The 22,521-nt window shown below is 43.0% G+C and overlaps 4 protein-coding genes across 5 annotated transcripts in view; all 4 read right to left on the bottom strand.

Moving 5' to 3' along the window:
- Positions 1-22,521, bottom strand: part of HECW1 (HECT, C2 and WW domain containing E3 ubiquitin protein ligase 1) — a gene marked incomplete at both ends in the record, with an annotated part of 620,984 nt that overhangs the window by 536,355 nt on the left and 62,108 nt on the right. The window lies entirely within an intron of this gene.
- Positions 1,507-3,024, bottom strand: LOC307057912 (germ cell-less protein-like 1; the record flags this gene model as incomplete). Its single annotated transcript, XM_079711218.1, has 1 exon — positions 1,507-3,024. One exon carries the CDS (start codon positions 3,022-3,024, stop codon positions 1,507-1,509), a length of 1,518 nt encoding a protein of 505 aa, XP_079567344.1.
- Positions 9,655-11,172, bottom strand: LOC307057911 (germ cell-less protein-like 1; the record flags this gene model as incomplete). The annotated part of the gene is made up of 1 exon (XM_079711217.1): positions 9,655-11,172. One exon carries the CDS (start codon positions 11,170-11,172, stop codon positions 9,655-9,657), a length of 1,518 nt encoding a protein of 505 aa, XP_079567343.1.
- LOC307057910 (germ cell-less protein-like 1) lies at positions 17,802-19,319 on the bottom strand (the record flags this gene model as incomplete). The annotated part of the gene is made up of 1 exon (XM_079711216.1): positions 17,802-19,319. The coding sequence occupies one exon, from the start codon at positions 19,317-19,319 to the stop codon at positions 17,802-17,804; it is 1,518 nt and encodes a 505-aa protein (XP_079567342.1).

The raw sequence follows: 22,521 nt of genomic DNA, 5'->3' as shown, positions 1-22,521 counted from the left end.
AACTTTTCGAGAACTCTTGAAATTAACCAGAACACATAAACAACTCTTACAACTTGACAACAAAAAGACAATAACCCACTTAAAAATGGTTAAGTGATTTGAATAGTTATTTCTCTGAAGACTACATAAAAATGGCCAATAATTACATGAAATGATGCTCAACATTGCTAGTCATTTAGATAATTCAAATCACAACCACAATGAAATTGCAGTAAACACACCCAGTAAAATGGCTACATTTTTTCAAAAGACAGTAACATATATTAGTGAGGATGTGATGAAACTGGAATCTTCATACACCAGTGGGGGGATGTAAAATGGTGCAGCCACTTGGGAAAAATGTCTGGCAATTCCTCAGAAACCTAAACATAAAGTTACCATATAACACAGCAATTCCATTCCTAGGTATATACACAAAAACTTTTTTTTGAAGTATAGCTGATTTATAATGTTTCAGGTGTACAGTAGAGTGATTTAGTTTTATATATATATATATAACTTTTACAGTTATATATATATAAAACTTTTTCAGATTCTTTTCCATTATAGGTTATTACAACTATATTCAACTATATTGAATATAGTTCCCTGAGCTATACAGTAGGTCCTTCTTGGTTATCTATTTTACATATAGTAGCTTACAAAAACTTGTACATGAATATTCACAGCAGCATTATTCACAATAACTAAAAAGTGAAAACAACACAAATGTCCACCAACTGATGACTGGATAAACAAAATGTGGTGTATCTATACAATGGAATATTATTAGCCATACAAGGAACAAAGCACAGACATATCTACAACATGAACGAACCTTGAAAAGTTATGCTAAGAGAAAGAAGGCAGACAAAAAAGGACACATATTTGTATGAGTCCATTTATATGAAATGTCCAGAGTAGGCAAATTGATAGAGACAGAAAGTAGATTAGTAGTTACCACGAGCTGGGGGAAAGGAAGATTGAGGAGTGACCTTTAATGGGTATGAGGTTTCCTTCTGAGGTGATGAAATATTCTGGAATTAGTGGTGGTGTTTGTACAACTTTGTGAATATAATAAAAACCACTAAATTGTACACTTAATATTTTTTTACTTTAACATTCACTTAATCAAACTAAAGGAAACACATATATTAACAGAGTTTCACTAAGAGTAGTAGAGTAGGTAGGCTCAGAGTTTCTCTTTAAAGTCAATAGCTCTTTGTCTTCACAGAAATGATGGGCAGGGCGGGGGCTGGTGCCCATGGATCCTAAACCAGCAGGACAGGTTGCCATGTTAACAGCCCAAATGAGTCCTCGAGGAGTTTGGGGGGCTTCAAAATTTGTCCTCTTCATATGCTCATGTAAACAGTCTCAAGTATTATGAGCTACAGTTCAACAAAGCCTCTGACAGAATTGGTTACCAGAGATGGGCAAGCCTGGTTGGTCCCACAGAAGGAGCTGGCATCTGGACCAAGCTGGTCGTCCCTGACCCCAGGAAAGAGCTGCTCAGTTCTCTGAGCTGCTTTACAGGGGCAAACGCCCTGGGAAACGCTCCCCTCGGTGGAGGTACAGGAAGTTACAGGCCACATATATGGGGAAAACCACGTCTTGGTTTTCCAGGTTCATTACCTCTAGCTCTTGATTCTGTCTCAGGGAAAGCAACTGGTATTCTGTGTCCTTCCTGAAAACGGCTCTCCCATCCCTGTCCAAGGAGAACAGGCGCAGGCGGAACGCGACCGTTCTCCTCCCGAGGAGACTGACCCCGAAGCTGCGGGACTTTTTCCGTGCGCTGCACCGGCAAATGATGCGCTGGTTGGCGTAGCGCAGCACCAGGTCCCAGAAGAATTTGAAGCCTTCCCACCGCCAGCTGCACAGCTCGTCCCTGTGGAGCTGGCTCCCGCACCGCATGCTTCTCCCCTGGGGGTCGGACACGTAGACGCCCATGGGCCGGACAATTCTGGTCTGCTCAGCCCGGAGGGGGCCAAGGCAATGCTCACTGTACAAGGGACACAACCAAGAGGGAGGGATCAGCGCATCCTGGTGGATGACGTGTGCTGACATCGGGTCGCACATTATGTAGGCAAGCCGCAGCTGCTGGAACACTGGCACGAAGGCTCTGCCCTGCTCGGTCTCCAGGAAAGGGGTGCCCTCCGAATCCCTCCTGGACCTGGCAAACCATGAGTTGGTGTCAGGCAATAGGGCACTGTGCGGGCCCCTCCATGTCGGCTGCAGCTGCAAGAACGTCCACGTTTTCAGCACGATGTACACGTTCATCTCCACCCCCATCACAAAGAGCCGTGAAGAGGCAACGACCTCTTTCATCAGATCCAGGCGGACTTCTCGCAATAGCCCCTCACTACACAGGCTCATCATGTTGTCCAGCAGCCACTGAAGACACACGGTCCTGATGGTCTGGAGTCCGTAGCTTTCAGCAGAGTAGTAGTAGCTGCACACGGTCTGGGCACTGACAGTCTCCTTCATGACCTCCCCGCACCGCTGAATCACCTGGTCCAGCTGCAGCATGCTGGCTGTGGCCAGGATGGCGACGACTCGACCGGGTGGGATGAGAATGGAGCCTCGGTACAGGGAACCTAAAGCCTCGTGCAGTGCCTCGCGATCAATGTTCTCGTCAGGCATCTGCAACTCTATAGTATCCATGTTTGTCTCCTGCCAAGCGCCACTGAACATGCTAGCAAAGAACCCTGACTGGCACAAGTAGACCCTATGCAAGTTCCACTCCTCCCCCAGTGCGCAGATCCGCACGTCGCTCCCTTCTCCTCTCAGGAAGAGTGCCTCATAAATGGACCCTGAATGATCTTTAGCACGTTTCCGGCAGGGCTCTTTCGTGAGCGGTCCCCCGGGGCCTGTCTTCCGCTTGCGGCTCCTCTGACGGGCGGCGGGTCTGGCCTTTTCACTCTCCTTCCCTTCCTTTCTCTCTGCCGCTACTGCCTCCTCGGCCTCCTCCATCCCCGCACTGGCACCTGGCTCCTCTGGGGCACGCCCCCACCAGTGCCATGGCATCCGACTGCTTCGTGCTCCCATGGCCTATACCTCAGTGGTGCAGTGGCCAAGCTTCCTCTCCAGGCGCCGTTGCCGCGGGCACGAGCTCAGCCCAGAGTGATGCTGGGTACTATGACGTTTGCTCTAACGGTCTCTCCAGAGGACGACGCCACGCTAAGCCACACCCACTAGGCCCCACCCCGCCGGGTAAGGGCACTCCGTACCAGGGATTCCACTCTGTTTATCTTTCCCTCCTGGGATGATTGCTCTCGGGCTCCCTTCATAGGATGATGGTGGAACAGAGGCCTTTGTGTGCGAATTTTACCCATTAATTTCAAGAACACAATTCGCTCTTGCCCATCTAAAACAGTTAGTGATTAGTCCTTTATGGAGAATTACATCTTGGTCCCAGCCCTGTCCTCTAGGCACCTTAATTTCCATAATTAACTTCTTATTTATTTATTTATTTTTAATTAATTTTATTTTTATATTTTTTATTAGTTCCTGCTTTACAACAAAGTGAATCAGTTATACATATACATCTGTTCCCATATCCCTTCCCTCTAGCGTCTCCCTCCCTCCCACTCTCCCTATCCCACCTCTCCAGGAGGTCACAAAGCACCCAGCTGATCTCCCTGTGCTATGCGGCTGCTTCCCACTAGCTATCTACCTTACGTTTGGTAGTGTATGTATGTCCATGCCTCTCTCTCGCTTTGTCACAGCTTACCCTTCCTCCTCCCCATATCCTCAAGTCCATTCTCAAGTAGATCTGTGTCTTTATTCCTGTTTTAACCCTAGGTTCTTCCTGACATTTTTTTCCTTAAATTCCATATATATGTGTTAGCATACGGTATTTGTCTTTCTCTTTCCGACTTACTTCACGCTGTATGACAGACTCTAGGTCTATCCACCTCATTACAAATAGCTCCGTTTCGTTTCTTTGTATGGCTGAGTAATATTCCATTGTATATATGTGCCACATCTTCTTTACCCATTCATCCGATGATGGACACTTAGGTTGTTTCCAGCTCCGGGCTATTGTGAATAGAGCTGCAATGAACATTTTGGTACATGTCTCTTTTTGAATTATGGTTTTCTCAGGGTATATGCCTAGTAGTGGGATTGCTGGGTCATATGGTAGTTCTATGTTTAGTTTTGTAAGGAACCTCCATACTGTTCTCCATCTTTAATGTTACACCATCTTTAGTGTGTGGCTCTCTTCCCCAGCTTGCAAGATGGCTGCTGGCACTCCAGCCACCATAACCACATTCCAGATTGAATATGGAGGAAAAGGAAGAGCAAATGCAGCACACCAAATGAGTCGGCTTCCCTTACAGAGCTTCCCCAGAGGCCCCCACCCAATGACTTCCAAATATATCTCACTGGACTCAGTTATGTCATATAACTACTTTTACCTGCATGGAAGACTGGGAAATAGAGCTTTTAAACTGAGACCATTCCAAAATTAAAACAGAGTTCTATGAGTAAAGAAAAAGGAGAGAGGGGATATCCGTTGACAAAGAGCAGCCTATAACAAAATTCCTGAGATGAATGACAAAGGAGCAGTGTCAAGTCACAAAAATATACAGATGAAGATTGTCCTGTGCTGATTTCTTCCAATGCAAATCAGAAGATTTCAACATGTTTCCAGTAAAGTCCAATAAAAACAATAGCAAGAAAGACCTATATTCCTGGATATCTTGGCAAAATGCTCTAATTCTATTTTTTAAATCCTAAAAGTATCCAAGCAATAAAATTTAAAAAAAAGATTACATAGAAATAATATAAATTGAGGCTATCCTCACACTTATCCATGATCTCCAAAAGTAGAGAATCACAAAATAATATCTCAAGAGTCTTGGGGCAAAAGTTATTACACAAAAGTAATAGTCACAGTCCAAAAACTATTTATAGAAGTAAGAGAAATATACCCTCCAGAAATCAAAACACTCAGAAAATAGCCACTTAAAAACTTGCTTAAACATATGTTTTCCTTCCAAATCTATGAATAGGAAACTCATTCTGTTCATGTTTAAGAATAAATATATTCTGGATAGACCTAGACGAAGTAAGTCAGACAGAGAAAGACAAATATGATATCACTTATATATGGAATCTACACAAGAAATTGAATTCTTGTGTTTGAAATAACAGAAAAGCTCCCACTGGCCAACATTGGGTTAATTTGAGGATCAAAAAGAATCACAACTGTAATTGATTATATCACACTGAGTAAATAAAAATCTACTAGGACACAGTGATTTCTCTCCTCCCAAAAGAAGAGAGCAGAAAAAAAAGGGAAAGCTCTTTTTCACAGAAGAATGGCAGCTAATAAAGGTGGAAGGAATTAGATCATTGGAAAGTCACGGATTTGCAGTCCCCGGTGGATAACGGATTCTGAGAAGGAAACAGTGGAGGATAAAACAACTAAGTGACAGGTTATTGGGAAACAGGAATTTGTCCCTATTATTAATTGTGAAGACCAACTGTAACTTTTGTTGCAGACATCTGAAGATCACCAGCTTAACCAGCAAGTCATCATAAATAAAATTAAAAGACATATTAAAACCACATCAAACATGATAGAGTTAATATCTATAATAATAAAGACTTCATACAAATTGGAAACAGGAGCACCAAGACCTTGCCTGGGGAGGAGGTGTTGGTAAAATACAGGTATAGAGGATTTACAGAAACAGCCTGACTGTCCCTTGGTCCCTTCACTGGAAGTGGATAGGATGGCACCTGCCTGAGTGTCAGAACCCCAGCATCAGACACTTCATTAATCTGGGGTATTTTTCCCGTGAGGTACGCAGAGGGACCCAGGGCCCCAGGCCACTTTCCTTTTGCCTGCTATTCCTAGCCTGCAGCTTCGTGTCCTCGGCTGGAGGAAGTGGAAGGGCAAAGGGAAAAGGCTTGTGCCAACCGAGCCTGTTATTTTTCATCCAGAAAAAAACATCTTTCCCAGAAGTCACTCTCAGAGGAGTCACCTGGTCACAACTACCTACAGAGAGACAGCCTCTAGCACCCCTCTTTCCTTGACAAAACAGCAAAAATAAAATGGATAAATCATAGTACTTGGTACTGAATATTTGGAGATTGGCACCTCACAGACCGTTGGTATATGGCATATGTTGTTACAACTTTTCTGAAAAGCAACTCTTCAGTGTGTTTAAGGAAACCTCAATGTACCTCTAGATCCATCAGTTCTGCTTTGGGGAATCATTTCTATGGAAATAATGTGAAAGGCCATGAATGGTTTATGTACATTGATATTCAGGTTGAGAGACTGTCATTTTGAAATCCACTATTAAAACATTTACAGGTAAAATTTTAACAACAAAGACACATAAATAAGCAAACTTAGACTCTCCCAACTCTCCCCCATTATTCCATTATCCTTGTACTTTACTCTCTGATCACAGAAGGTGGAGTTTCTGAACCTTTCTTTCTGCCATGCTATTCACTCAAATGGATCTATTGTGGTTCCCTTCAATTTCCTGATTACTAGCTCTGACTCCTTCTCACCTCTTCTCTCCACTTTAGGGAAGCTATCAGAATGTAGAGGGCAACATTACAACTGTAGGACTAAGCACAAGTCTTCTCTGGTTGATTTCTTTATATTTTTGTCTTGAAATAATTATAGATTCATGGAAGATGCAGAGAGTACAGAGAACTTTGTGTGCTCTTTACCTACTTCCCCAATGGGAACTATCCTACAATATCAAAACAAGGAAATTGACATTGGTACAATCTACAGAGCTTATTCAGATGTCATCAGTTTTACAATGCACTCGTGTGTGTGAAGGTCCCTGTAATTTTATCACATGTATGGATTCGTGTAACTACCACCATGATCACAATATGGAGCTGTCTCATCGCCACTAAGATCCCATGTATTGTTCTTTTATAGTCACATCCATTTCCCTGTCATCCTCGCCATCCATAAAAGCTGGCAACCACTAGTCTGTTCCCCACTTCTATAATTTTGTTATTTCAAGAATGTTACATAAATGCCATCATACATAATGTAACACTCTGAGATTGGTTTTTCCCACTGAGCCAAATTCCCTTGAGATTCATCCACGTTGTTACACGCATTCCTTTTTATTGTTGCGTAGTATTTCTGGGTATGGATGTGCCACAGTTGGTTTAGTTATCAACCTGCTGAACTACATTTGTGTTGCTTCCAGTTTTCAGCTATTACAAATAAAGTTGCTATGAACATTCACATACAGGATTTTGTGTGGACGTTGGTTTTTGTTTCTCTGGGATAAATGCACAAGTGTAATTGCTGGGTCATATGATAATTAGTTTTAAAAGAAACTGACACACTCCTTTCCACATGGCTGTATTATTATAGGTTCCACCATAAACATATAGTGATCCAAACTCTCTGCATCTTCACCAGCATTTGCCGTTGTCAATATTCTATTTTATTTTAGCCATTCTGATAGGTGCATATCATTATGGTTTTAATTGCATTTTCCTTAGTGGCTAATGATATTGAACATTTTTTTCATGTTTTACTTTTCCATTATTATATCTTATTTTGTGAAATGTCTGTTCATGACTTTTATCTATTTTCTATTGGGTTTTTAAATATTTACCATACAGTTTGATCCGTTTGTTAGTATTCTAGTTATGAATCCTTTGGCAGTTATATAGCTTGCAAATTATCTTCCAGTGATTGGTTATTAAAGGTATATAATTAGTGGGACTTCCCTAGTGACACAGTGGTTAAGAATCTGCCTGCCAATGCAGGGGACACGGGTTCAAGGCCTGGTCTGGGAAGATCCCACATGCCGCAGAGCAACTAAGCCCATGAGCCACAACTACTGAGCCTGCACTCTAGAGCCAGCAAGCCACAACTACTGAAGCCTGCACGCCTAGAGCCCATGCTCTGCCACAAGAGAAGCCACTGCAATGAGCAGCCCGCGCACCACAACCAAGAGTAACCCCTGCTCGCCACAACTAGAGAAAAACCACATGCAGCAACAAAGACCCAACACAGCCAGAAATAATAAATAAATAAATAAATAAATAAATAAATTTATTTTTTAAAAAGTACCTAATTAGGGAAGGCCTTTGGGAATGGTGGAGCTAGGGCCTATGAAAATATTTTCCTTCGTAAAAGCCATGAGAACACTGACAAATATTCTAAATCAACTTTTCGAGAACTCTTGAAATTAACCAGAACACATAAACAACTCTTACAACTTGACAACAAAAAGACAATAACCCACTTAAAAATGGTTAAGTGATTTGAATAGTTATTTCTCTGAAGACTACATAAAAATGGCCAATAATTACATGAAATGATGCTCAACATTGCTAGTCATTTAGATAATTCAAATCACAACCACAATGAAATTGCAGTAAACACACCCAGTAAAATGGCTACATTTTTTCAAAAGACAGTAACATATATTAGTGAGGATGTGATGAAACTGGAATCTTCATACACCAGTGGGGGGATGTAAAATGGTGCAGCCACTTGGGAAAAAAGTCTGGCAATTCCTCAGAAACCTAAACATAAAGTTACCATATAACACAGCAATTCCATTCCTAGGTATATACACAAAAACTTTTTTTTGAAGTATAGTTGATTTATAATGTTTCAGGTGTACAGTAGAGTGATTTAGTTTTATATACATATATATAACTTTTACAGTTATATATATATAAAACTTTTTCAGATTCTTTTCCATTATAGGTTATTACAACTATATTCAACTATATTGAATATAGTTCCCTGTGCTATACAGTAGGTCCTTCTTGGTTATCTATTTTACACATAGTAGCTTACAAAAACTTGTACATGAATATTCACAGCAGCATTATTCACAATAACTAAAAAGTGAAAACAACACAAATGTCCACCAACTGATGACTGGATAAACAAAATGTGGTGTATCTATACAATGGAATATTATTAGCCATACAAGGAACAAAGCACAGACATATCTACAACATGAACGAACCTTGAAAAGTTATGCTAAGAGAAAGAAGGCAGACAAAAAAGGACACATATTTGTATGAGTCCATTTATATGAAATGTCCAGAGTAGGCAAATTGATAGAGACAGAAAGTAGATTAGTAGTTACCACGAGCTGGGGGAAAGGAAGATTGAGGAGTGACCTTTAATGGGTATGAGGTTTCCTTCTGAGGTGATGAAATATTCTGGAATTAGTGGTGGTGTTTGTACAACTTTGTGAATATAATAAAAACCACTAAATTGTACACTTAATATTTTTTACTTTAACATTCACTTAATCAAACTAAAGGAAACACATATATTAACAGAGTTTCACTAAGAGTAGTAGAGTAGGTAGGCTCAGAGTTTCTCTTTAAAGTCAATAGCTCTTTGTCTTCACAGAAATGATGGGCAGGGCGGGGGCTGGTGCCCATGGATCCTAAACCAGCAGGACAGGTTGCCATGTTAACAGCCCAAATGAGTCCTCGAGGAGTTTGGGGGGCTTCAAAATTTGTCCTCTTCATATGCTCATGTAAACAGTCTCAAGTATTATGAGCTACAGTTCAACAAAGCCTCTGACAGAATTGGTTACCAGAGATGGGCAAGCCTGGTTGGTCCCACAGAAGGAGCTGGCATCTGGACCAAGCTGGTCGTCCCTGACCCCAGGAAAGAGCTGCTCAGTTCTCTGAGCTGCTTTACAGGGGCAAACGCCCTGGGAAACGCTCCCCTCGGTGGAGGTACAGGAAGTTACAGGCCACATATATGGGGAAAACCACGTCTTGGTTTTCCAGGTTCATTACCTCTAGCTCTTGATTCTGTCTCAGGGAAAGCAACTGGTATTCTGTGTCCTTCCTGAAAACGGCTCTCCCATCCCTGTCCAAGGAGAACAGGCGCAGGCGGAACGCGACCGTTCTCCTCCCGAGGAGACTGACCCCGAAGCTGCGGGACTTTTTCCGTGCGCTGCACCGGCAAATGATGCGCTGGTTGGCGTAGCGCAGCACCAGGTCCCAGAAGAATTTGAAGCCTTCCCACCGCCAGCTGCACAGCTCGTCCCTGTGGAGCTGGCTCCCGCACCGCATGCTTCTCCCCTGGGGGTCGGACACGTAGACGCCCATGGGCCGGACAATTCTGGTCTGCTCAGCCCGGAGGGGGCCAAGGCAATGCTCACTGTACAAGGGACACAACCAAGAGGGAGGGATCAGCGCATCCTGGTGGATGACGTGTGCTGACATCGGGTCGCACATTATGTAGGCAAGCCGCAGCTGCTGGAACACTGGCACGAAGGCTCTGCCCTGCTCGGTCTCCAGGAAAGGGGTGCCCTCCGAATCCCTCCTGGACCTGGCAAACCATGAGTTGGTGTCAGGCAATAGGGCACTGCGCGGGCCCCTCCATGTCGGCTGCAGCTGCAAGAACGTCCACGTTTTCAGCACGATGTACACGTTCATCTCCACCCCCATCACAAAGAGCCGTGAAGAGGCAACGACCTCTTTCATCAGATCCAGGCGGACTTCTCGCAATAGCCCCTCACTACACAGGCTCATCATGTTGTCCAGCAGCCACTGAAGACACACGGTCCTGATGGTCTGGAGTCCGTAGCTTTCAGCAGAGTAGTAGTAGCTGCACACGGTCTGGGCACTGACAGTCTCCTTCATGACCTCCCCGCACCGCTGAATCACCTGGTCCAGCTGCAGCATGCTGGCTGTGGCCAGGATGGCGACGACTCGACCGGGTGGGATGAGAATGGAGCCTCGGTACAGGGAACCTAAAGCCTCGTGCAGTGCCTCGCGATCAATGTTCTCGTCAGGCATCTGCAACTCTATAGTATCCATGTTTGTCTCCTGCCAAGCGCCACTGAACATGCTAGCAAAGAACCCTGACTGGCACAAGTAGACCCTATGCAAGTTCCACTCCTCCCCCAGTGCGCAGATCCGCACGTCGCTCCCTTCTCCTCTCAGGAAGAGTGCCTCATAAATGGACCCTGAATGATCTTTAGCACGTTTCCGGCGGGGCTCTTTTGTGAGCGGCCCCCCTGGGCCTGTCTTCCGCTTGCGGCTCCTCTGACGGGCGGCGGGTCTGGCCTTTTCACTCTCCTTCCCTTCCTTTCTCTCTGCCGCTACTGCCTCCTCGGCCTCCTCCATCCCCGCACTGGCACCTGGCTCCTCTGGGGCACGCCCCCACCAGTGCCATGGCATCCGACTGCTTCGTGCTCCCATGGCCTATACCTCAGTGGTGCAGTGGCCAAGCTTCCTCTCCAGGCGCCGTTGCCGCGGGCACGAGCTCAGCCCAGAGTGATGCTGGGTACTATGACGTTTGCTCTAACGGTCTCTCCAGAGGACGACGCCACGCTAAGCCACACCCACTAGGCCCCACCCCGCCGGGTAAGGGCACTCCGTACCAGGGATTCCACTCTGTTTATCTTTCCCTCCTGGGATGATTGCTCTCGGGCTCCCTTCATAGGATGATGGTGGAACAGAGGCCTTTGTGTGCGAATTTTACCCATTAATTTCAAGAACACAATTCGCTCTTGCCCATCTAAAACAGTTAGTGATTAGTCCTTTATGGAGAATTACATCTTGGTCCCAGCCCTGTCCTCTAGGCACCTTAATTTCCATAATTAACTTCTTATTTATTTATTTATTTTTAATTAATTTTATTTTTATATTTTTTATTAGTTCCTGCTTTACAACAAAGTGAATCAGTTATACATATACATCTGTTCCCATATCCCTTCCCTCTAGCGTCTCCCTCCCTCCCACTCTCCCTATCCCACCTCTCCAGGAGGTCACAAAGCACCCAGCTGATCTCCCTGTGCTATGCGGCTGCTTCCCACTAGCTATCTACCTTACGTTTGGTAGTGTATGTATGTCCATGCCTCTCTCTCGCTTTGTCACAGCTTACCCTTCCTCCTCCCCATATCCTCAAGTCCATTCTCAAGTAGATCTGTGTCTTTATTCCTGTTTTAACCCTAGGTTCTTCCTGACATTTTTTTCCTTAAATTCCATATATATGTGTTAGCATACGGTATTTGTCTTTCTCTTTCCGACTTACTTCACGCTGTATGACAGACTCTAGGTCTATCCACCTCATTACAAATAGCTCCGTTTCGTTTCTTTGTATGGCTGAGTAATATTCCATTGTATATATGTGCCACATCTTCTTTACCCATTCATCCGATGATGGACACTTAGGTTGTTTCCAGCTCCGGGCTATTGTGAATAGAGCTGCAATGAACATTTTGGTACATGTCTCTTTTTGAATTATGGTTTTCTCAGGGTATATGCCTAGTAGTGGGATTGCTGGGTCATATGGTAGTTCTATGTTTAGTTTTGTAAGGAACCTCCATACTGTTCTCCATCTTTAATGTTACACCATCTTTAGTGTGTGGCTCTCTTCCCCAGCTTGCAAGATGGCTGCTGGCACTCCAGCCACCATAACCACATTCCAGATTGAATATGGAGGAAAAGGAAGAGCAAATGCAGCACACCAAATGAGTCGGCTTCCCTTACAGAGCTTCCCCAGAGGCCCCCACCCAATGACTTCCAAATATATCTCACTGGACTCAGTTATGTCATATAACTACTTTTACCTGCATGGAAGACTGGGAAATAGAGCTTTTAAACTGAGACCATTCCAAAATTAAAACAGAGTTCTATGAGTAAAGAAAAAGGAGAGAGGGGATATCCGTTGACAAAGAGCAGCCTATAACAAAATTCCTGAGATGAATGACAAAGGAGCAGTGTCAAGTCACAAAAATATACAGATGAAGATTGTCCTGTGCTGATTTCTTCCAATGCAAATCAGAAGATTTCAACATGTTTCCAGTAAAGTCCAATAAAAACAATAGCAAGAAAGACCTATATTCCTGGATATCTTGGCAAAATGCTCTAATTCTATTTTTTAAATCCTAAAAGTATCCAAGCAATAAAATAAAAAAAAAAAGATTACCTAGAAAGAATATAAGTTGAGGCTATCCTCAAACTTATCCATGATCTCCAAAAGTAGAGAATCACAAAATAATATCTCAAGAGTCTTGGGGCAAAAGTTATTGCACAAAAATAATAGTCACAGTCCAAAAACTATTTATAGAAGGAAGGGAAATATACCCCCCAGAAATCAAAAGACTCAGAAAATAGCCACTTAAAACTTGCTTAAACATATGTTTTCCTTCCAAATCTATGAATAGGAAACTCATTCTGTTCATGTTTAAGAATAAATATATTCTGGATAGACCTAGACGAAGTAAGTCAGACAGAGAAAGACAAATATGATATCACTTATATATGGAATCTACACAAGAAATTGAATTCTTGTGTTTGAAATAACAGAAAAGCTCCCACTGGCCAACATTGGGTTAATTTGAGGATCAAAAAGAATCACAACTGTAATTGATTATATCACACTGAGTAAATAAAAATCTACTAGGACACAGTGATTTCTCTCCTCCCAAAAGAAGAGAGCAGAAAAAAAGGGAAAGCTCTTTTTCACAGAAGAATGGCAGCTAATAAAGGTGGAAGGAATTAGATCATTGGAAAGTCACGGATTTGCAGTCCCCGGTGGATAACGGATTCTGAGAAGGAAACAGTGGAGGATAAAACAACTAAGTGACAGGTTATTGGGAAACAGGAATTTGTCCCTATTATTAATTGTGAAGACCAACTGTAACTTTTGTTGCAGACATCTGAAGATCACCAGCTTAACCAGCAAGTCATCATAAATAAAATTAAAAGACATATTAAAACCACATCAAACATGATAGAGTTAATATCTATAATAATAAAGACTTCATACAAATTGGAAACAGGAGCACCAAGACCTTGCCTGGGGAGGAGGTGTTGGTAAAATACAGGTATAGAGGATTTACAGAAACAGCCTGACTGTCGCTTGGTCCCTTCACTGGAAGTGGATAGGATGGCACCTGCCTGAGTGTCAGAACCCCAGCATCAGACACTTCATTAATCTGGGGTATTTTTCCCGTGAGGTACGCAGAGGGACCCAGGGCCCCAGGCCACTTTCCTTTTGCCTGCTATTCCTAGCCTGCAGCTTCGTGTCCTCGGCTGGAGGAAGTGGAAGGGCAAAGGGAAAAGGCTTGTGCCAACCGAGCCTGTTATTTTTCATCCAGAAAAAAACATCTTTCCCAGAAGTCACTCTCAGAGGAGTCACCTGGTCACAACTACCTACAGAGAGACAGCCTCTAGCACCCCTCTTTCCTTGACAAAACAGCAAAAATAAAATGGATAAATCATAGTACTTGGTACTGAATATTTGGAGATTGGCACCTCACAGACCGTTGGTATATGGCATATGTTGTTACAACTTTTCTGAAAAGCAACTCTTCAGTGTGTTTAAGGAAACCTCAATGTACCTCTAGATCCATCAGTTCTGCTTTGGGGAATCATTTCTATGGAAATAATGTGAAAGGCCATGAATGGTTTATGTACATTGATATTCAGGTTGAGAGACTGTCATTTTGAAATCCACTATTAAAACATTTACAGGTAAAATTTTAACAACAAAGACACATAAATAAGCAAACTTAGACTCTCCCAACTCTCCCCCATTATTCCATTATCCTTGTACTTTACTCTCTGATCACAGAAGGTGGAGTTTCTGAACCTTTCTTTCTGCCATGCTATTCACTCAAATGGATCTATTGTGGTTCCCTTCAATTTCCTGATTACTAGCTCTGACTCCTTCTCACCTCTTCTCTCCACTTTAGGGAAGCTATCAGAATGTAGAGGGCAACATTACAACTGTAGGACTAAGCACAAGTCTTCTCTGGTTGATTTCTTTATATTTTTGTCTTGAAATAATTATAGATTCATGGAAGATGCAGAGAGTACAGAGAACTTTGTGTGCTCTTTACCTACTTCCCCAATGGGAACTATCCTACAATATCAAAACAAGGAAATTGACATTGGTACAATCTACAGAGCTTATTCAGATGTCATCAGTTTTACAATGCACTCGTGTGTGTGAAGGTCCCTGTAATTTTATCACATGTATGGATTCGTGTAACTACCACCATGATCACAATATGGAGCTGTCTCATCGCCACTAAGATCCCATGTATTGTTCTTTTATAGTCACATCCATTTCCCTGTCATCCTCGCCATCCATAAAAGCTGGCAACCACTAGTCTGTTCCCCACTTCTATAATTTTGTTATTTCAAGAATGTTACATAAATGCCATCATACATAATGTAACACTCTGAGATTGGTTTTTCCCACTGAGCCAAATTCCCTTGAGATTCATCCACGTTGTTACACGCATTCCTTTTTATTGTTGCGTAGTATTTCTGGGTATGGATGTGCCACAGTTGGTTTAGTTATCAACCTGCTGAACTACATTTGTGTTGCTTCCAGTTTTCAGCTATTACAAATAAAGTTGCTATGAACATTCACATACAGGATTTTGTGTGGACGTTGGTTTTTGTTTCTCTGGGATAAATGCACAAGTGTAATTGCTGGGTCATATGATAATTAGTTTTAAAAGAAACTGACACACTCCTTTCCACATGGCTGTATTATTATAGGTTCCACCATAAACATATAGTGATCCAAACTCTCTGCATCTTCACCAGCATTTGCCGTTGTCAATATTCTATTTTATTTTAGCCATTCTGATAGGTGCATATCATTATGGTTTTAATTGCATTTTCCTTAGTGGCTAATGATATTGAACATTTTTTTCATGTTTTACTTTTCCATTATTATATCTTATTTTGTGAAATGTCTGTTCATGACTTTTATCTATTTTCTATTGGGTTTTTAAATATTTACCATACAGTTTGATCCGTTTGTTAGTATTCTAGTTATGAATCCTTTGGCAGTTATATAGCTTGCAAATTATCTTCCAGTGATTGGTTATTAAAGGTATATAATTAGTGGGACTTCCCTAGTGACACAGTGGTTAAGAATCTGCCTGCCAATGCAGGGGACACGGGTTCAAGGCCTGGTCTGGGAAGATCCCACATGCCGCAGAGCAACTAAGCCCATGAGCCACAACTACTGAGCCTGCACTCTAGAGCCAGCAAGCCACAACTACTGAAGCCTGCACGCCTAGAGCCCATGCTCTGCCACAAGAGAAGCCACTGCAATGAGCAGCCCGCGCACCACAACCAAGAGTAACCCCTGCTCGCCACAACTAGAGAAAAACCACATGCAGCAACAAAGACCCAACACAGCCAGAAATAATAAATAAATAAATAAATAAATAAATAAATTTATTTTTTAAAAAGTACCTAATTAGGGAAGGCCTTTGGGAATGGTGGAGCTAGGGCCTATGAAAATATTTTCCTTCGTAAAAGCCATGAGAACACTGACAAATATTCTAAATCAACTTTTCGAGAACTCTTGAAATTAACCAGAACACATAAACAACTCTTACAACTTGACAACAAAAAGACAATAACCCACTTAAAAATGGTTAAGTGATTTGAATAGTTATTTCTCTGAAGACTACATAAAAATGGCCAATAATTACATGAAATGATGCTCAACATTGCTAGTCATTTAGATAATTCAAATCACAACCACAATGAAATTGCAGTAAACACACCCAGTAAAATGGCTACATTTTTTCAAAAGACAGTAACATATATTAGTGAGGATGTGATGAAACTGGAATCTTCATACACCAGTGGGGGGATGTAAAATGGTGCAGCCACTTGGGAAAAAAGTCTGGCAATTCCTCAGAAACCTAAACATAAAGTTACCATATAACACAGCAATTCCATTCCTAGGTATATACACAAAAACTTTTTTTTGAAGTATAGTTGATTTATAATGTTTCAGGTGTACAGTAGAGTGATTTAGTTTTATATACATATATATAACTTTTACAGTTATATATATATAAAACTTTTTCAGATTCTTTTCCATTATAGGTTATTACAACTATATTCAACTATATTGAATATAGTTCCCTGTGCTATACAGTAGGTCCTTCTTGGTTATCTATTTTACACATAGTAGCTTACAAAAACTTGTACATGAATATTCACAGCAGCATTATTCACAATAACTAAAAAGTGAAAACAACACAAATGTCCACCAACTGATGACTGGATAAACAAAATGTGGTGTATCTATACAATGGAATATTATTAGCCATACAAGGAACAAAGCACAGACATATCTACAACATGAACGAACCTTGAAAAGTTATGCTAAGAGAAAGAAGGCAGACAAAAAAGGACACATATTTGTATGAGTCCATTTATATGAAATGTCCAGAGTAGGCAAATTGATAGAGACAGAAAGTAGATTAGTAGTTACCACGAGCTGGGGGAAAGGAAGATTGAGGAGTGACCTTTAATGGGTATGAGGTTTCCTTCTGAGGTGATGAAATATTCTGGAATTAGTGGTGGTGTTTGTACAACTTTGTGAATATAATAAAAACCACTAAATTGTACACTTAATATTTTTTACTTTAACATTCACTTAATCAAACTAAAGGAAACACATATATTAACAGAGTTTCACTAAGAGTAGTAGAGTAGGTAGGCTCAGAGTTTCTCTTTAAAGTCAATAGCTCTTTGTCTTCACAGAAATGATGGGCAGGGCGGGGGCTGGTGCCCATGGATCCTAAACCAGCAGGACAGGTTGCCATGTTAACAGCCCAAATGAGTCCTCGAGGAGTTTGGGGGGCTTCAAAATTTGTCCTCTTCATATGCTCATGTAAACAGTCTCAAGTATTATGAGCTACAGTTCAACAAAGCCTCTGACAGAATTGGTTACCAGAGATGGGCAAGCCTGGTTGGTCCCACAGAAGGAGCTGGCATCTGGACCAAGCTGGTCGTCCCTGACCCCAGGAAAGAGCTGCTCAGTTCTCTGAGCTGCTTTACAGGGGCAAACGCCCTGGGAAACGCTCCCCTCGGTGGAGGTACAGGAAGTTACAGGCCACATATATGGGGAAAACCACGTCTTGGTTTTCCAGGTTCATTACCTCTAGCTCTTGATTCTGTCTCAGGGAAAGCAACTGGTATTCTGTGTCCTTCCTGAAAACGGCTCTCCCATCCCTGTCCAAGGAGAACAGGCGCAGGCGGAACGCGACCGTTCTCCTCCCGAGGAGACTGACCCCGAAGCTGCGGGACTTTTTCCGTGCGCTGCACCGGCAAATGATGCGCTGGTTGGCGTAGCGCAGCACCAGGTCCCAGAAGAATTTGAAGCCTTCCCACCGCCAGCTGCACAGCTCGTCCCTGTGGAGCTGGCTCCCGCACCGCATGCTTCTCCCCTGGGGGTCGGACACGTAGACGCCCATGGGCCGGACAATTCTGGTCTGCTCAGCCCGGAGGGGGCCAAGGCAATGCTCACTGTACAAGGGACACAACCAAGAGGGAGGGATCAGCGCATCCTGGTGGATGACGTGTGCTGACATCGGGTCGCACATTATGTAGGCAAGCCGCAGCTGCTGGAACACTGGCACGAAGGCTCTGCCCTGCTCGGTCTCCAGGAAAGGGGTGCCCTCCGAATCCCTCCTGGACCTGGCAAACCATGAGTTGGTGTCAGGCAATAGGGCACTGCGCGGGCCCCTCCATGTCGGCTGCAGCTGCAAGAACGTCCACGTTTTCAGCACGATGTACACGTTCATCTCCACCCCCATCACAAAGAGCCGTGAAGAGGCAACGACCTCTTTCATCAGATCCAGGCGGACTTCTCGCAATAGCCCCTCACTACACAGGCTCATCATGTTGTCCAGCAGCCACTGAAGACACACGGTCCTGATGGTCTGGAGTCCGTAGCTTTCAGCAGAGTAGTAGTAGCTGCACACGGTCTGGGCACTGACAGTCTCCTTCATGACCTCCCCGCACCGCTGAATCACCTGGTCCAGCTGCAGCATGCTGGCTGTGGCCAGGATGGCGACGACTCGACCGGGTGGGATGAGAATGGAGCCTCGGTACAGGGAACCTAAAGCCTCGTGCAGTGCCTCGCGATCAATGTTCTCGTCAGGCATCTGCAACTCTATAGTATCCATGTTTGTCTCCTGCCAAGCGCCACTGAACATGCTAGCAAAGAACCCTGACTGGCACAAGTAGACCCTATGCAAGTTCCACTCCTCCCCCAGTGCGCAGATCCGCACGTCGCTCCCTTCTCCTCTCAGGAAGAGTGCCTCATAAATGGACCCTGAATGATCTTTAGCACGTTTCCGGCGGGGCTCTTTTGTGAGCGGCCCCCCTGGGCCTGTCTTCCGCTTGCGGCTCCTCTGACGGGCGGCGGGTCTGGCCTTTTCACTCTCCTTCCCTTCCTTTCTCTCTGCCGCTACTGCCTCCTCGGCCTCCTCCATCCCCGCACTGGCACCTGGCTCCTCTGGGGCACGCCCCCACCAGTGCCATGGCATCCGACTGCTTCGTGCTCCCATGGCCTATACCTCAGTGGTGCAGTGGCCAAGCTTCCTCTCCAGGCGCCGTTGCCGCGGGCACGAGCTCAGCCCAGAGTGATGCTGGGTACTATGACGTTTGCTCTAACGGTCTCTCCAGAGGACGACGCCACGCTAAGCCACACCCACTAGGCCCCACCCCGCCGGGTAAGGGCACTCCGTACCAGGGATTCCACTCTGTTTATCTTTCCCTCCTGGGATGATTGCTCTCGGGCTCCCTTCATAGGATGATGGTGGAACAGAGGCCTTTGTGTGCGAATTTTACCCATTAATTTCAAGAACACAATTCGCTCTTGCCCATCTAAAACAGTTAGTGATTAGTCCTTTATGGAGAATTACATCTTGGTCCCAGCCCTGTCCTCTAGGCACCTTAATTTCCATAATTAACTTCTTATTTATTTATTTATTTTTAATTAATTTTATTTTTATATTTTTTATTAGTTCCTGCTTTACAACAAAGTGAATCAGTTATACATATACATCTGTTCCCATATCCCTTCCCTCTAGCGTCTCCCTCCCTCCCACTCTCCCTATCCCACCTCTCCAGGAGGTCACAAAGCACCCAGCTGATCTCCCTGTGCTATGCGGCTGCTTCCCACTAGCTATCTACCTTACGTTTGGTAGTGTATGTATGTCCATGCCTCTCTCTCGCTTTGTCACAGCTTACCCTTCCTCCTCCCCATATCCTCAAGTCCATTCTCAAGTAGATCTGTGTCTTTATTCCTGTTTTAACCCTAGGTTCTTCCTGACATTTTTTTCCTTAAATTCCATATATATGTGTTAGCATACGGTATTTGTCTTTCTCTTTCCGACTTACTTCACGCTGTATGACAGACTCTAGGTCTATCCACCTCATTACAAATAGCTCCGTTTCGTTTCTTTGTATGGCTGAGTAATATTCCATTGTATATATGTGCCACATCTTCTTTACCCATTCATCCGATGATGGACACTTAGGTTGTTTCCAGCTCCGGGCTATTGTGAATAGAGCTGCAATGAACATTTTGGTACATGTCTCTTTTTGAATTATGGTTTTCTCAGGGTATATGCCTAGTAGTGGGATTGCTGGGTCATATGGTAGTTCTATGTTTAGTTTTGTAAGGAACCTCCATACTGTTCTCCATCTTTAATGTTACACCATCTTTAGTGTGTGGCTCTCTTCCCCAGCTTGCAAGATGGCTGCTGGCACTCCAGCCACCATAACCACATTCCAGATTGAATATGGAGGAAAAGGAAGAGCAAATGCAGCACACCAAATGAGTCGGCTTCCCTTACAGAGCTTCCCCAGAGGCCCCCACCCAATGACTTCCAAATATATCTCACTGGACTCAGTTATGTCATATAACTACTTTTACCTGCATGGAAGACTGGGAAATAGAGCTTTTAAACTGAGACCATTCCAAAATTAAAACAGAGTTCTATGAGTAAAGAAAAAGGAGAGAGGGGATATCCGTTGACAAAGAGCAGCCTATAACAAAATTCCTGAGATGAATGACAAAGGAGCAGTGTCAAGTCACAAAAATATACAGATGAAGATTGTCCTGTGCTGATTTCTTCCAATGCAAATCAGAAGATTTCAACATGTTTCCAGTAAAGTCCAATAAAAACAATAGCAAGAAAGACCTATATTCCTGGATATCTTGGCAAAATGCTCTAATTCTATTTTTTAAATCCTAAAAGTATCCAAGCAATAAAATAAAAAAAAAAAGATTACCTAGAAAGAATATAAGTTGAGGCTATCCTCAAACTTATCCATGATCTCCAAAAGTAGAGAATCACAAAATAATATCTCAAGAGTCTTGGGGCAAAAGTTATTGCACAAAAATAATAGTCACAGTCCAAAAACTATTTATAGAAGGAAGGGAAATATACCCCCCAGAAATCAAAAGACTCAGAAAATAGCCACTTAAAACTTGCTTAAACATATGTTTTCCTTCCAAATCTATGAATAGGAAACTCATTCTGTTCATGTTTAAGAATAAATATATTCTGGATAGACCTAGACGAAGTAAGTCAGACAGAGAAAGACAAATATGATATCACTTATATATGGAATCTACACAAGAAATTGAATTCTTGTGTTTGAAATAACAGAAAAGCTCCCACTGGCCAACATTGGGTTAATTTGAGGATCAAAAAGAATCACAACTGTAATTGATTATATCACACTGAGTAAATAAAAATCTACTAGGACACAGTGATTTCTCTCCTCCCAAAAGAAGAGAGCAGAAAAAAAGGGAAAGCTCTTTTTCACAGAAGAATGGCAGCTAATAAAGGTGGAAGGAATTAGATCATTGGAAAGTCACGGATTTGCAGTCCCCGGTGGATAACGGATTCTGAGAAGGAAACAGTGGAGGATAAAACAACTAAGTGACAGGTTATTGGGAAACAGGAATTTGTCCCTATTATTAATTGTGAAGACCAACTGTAACTTTTGTTGCAGACATCTGAAGATCACCAGCTTAACCAGCAAGTCATCATAAATAAAATTAAAAGACATATTAAAACCACATCAAACATGATAGAGTTAATATCTATAATAATAAAGACTTCATACAAATTGGAAACAGGAGCACCAAGACCTTGCCTGGGGAGGAGGTGTTGGTAAAATACAGGTATAGAGGATTTACAGAAACAGCCTGACTGTCCCTTGGTCCCTTCACTGGAAGTGGATAGGATGGCACCTGCCTGAGTGTCAGAACCCCAGCATCAGACACTTCATTAATCTGGGGTATTTTTCCCGTGAGGTACGCAGAGGGACCCAGGGCCCCAGGCCACTTTCCTTTTGCCTGCTATTCCTAGCCTGCAGCTTCGTGTCCTCGGCTGGAGGAAGTGGAAGGGCAAAGGGAAAAGGCTTGTGCCAACCGAGCCTGTTATTTTTCATCCAGAAAAAAACATCTTTCCCAGAAGTCACTCTCAGAGGAGTCACCTGGTCACAACTACCTACAGAGAGACAGCCTCTAGCACCCCTCTTTCCTTGACAAAACAGCAAAAATAAAATGGATAAATCATAGTACTTGGTACTGAATATTTGGAGATTGGCACCTCACAGACCGTTGGTATATGGCATATGTTGTTACAACTTTTCTGAAAAGCAACTCTTCAGTGTGTTTAAGGAAACCTCAATGTACCTCTAGATCCATCAGTTCTGCTTTGGGGAATCATTTCTATGGAAATAATGTGA

This window comes from Hyperoodon ampullatus (assembly GCF_949752795.1).
Source record: "Hyperoodon ampullatus genome assembly, chromosome: 9".
Lineage (NCBI taxonomy): Eukaryota > Metazoa > Chordata > Mammalia > Artiodactyla > Ziphiidae > Hyperoodon > Hyperoodon ampullatus.
Note: the sequence above shows the minus strand (reverse complement) of the source record. Positions and strands in the feature narration are given on the sequence as shown.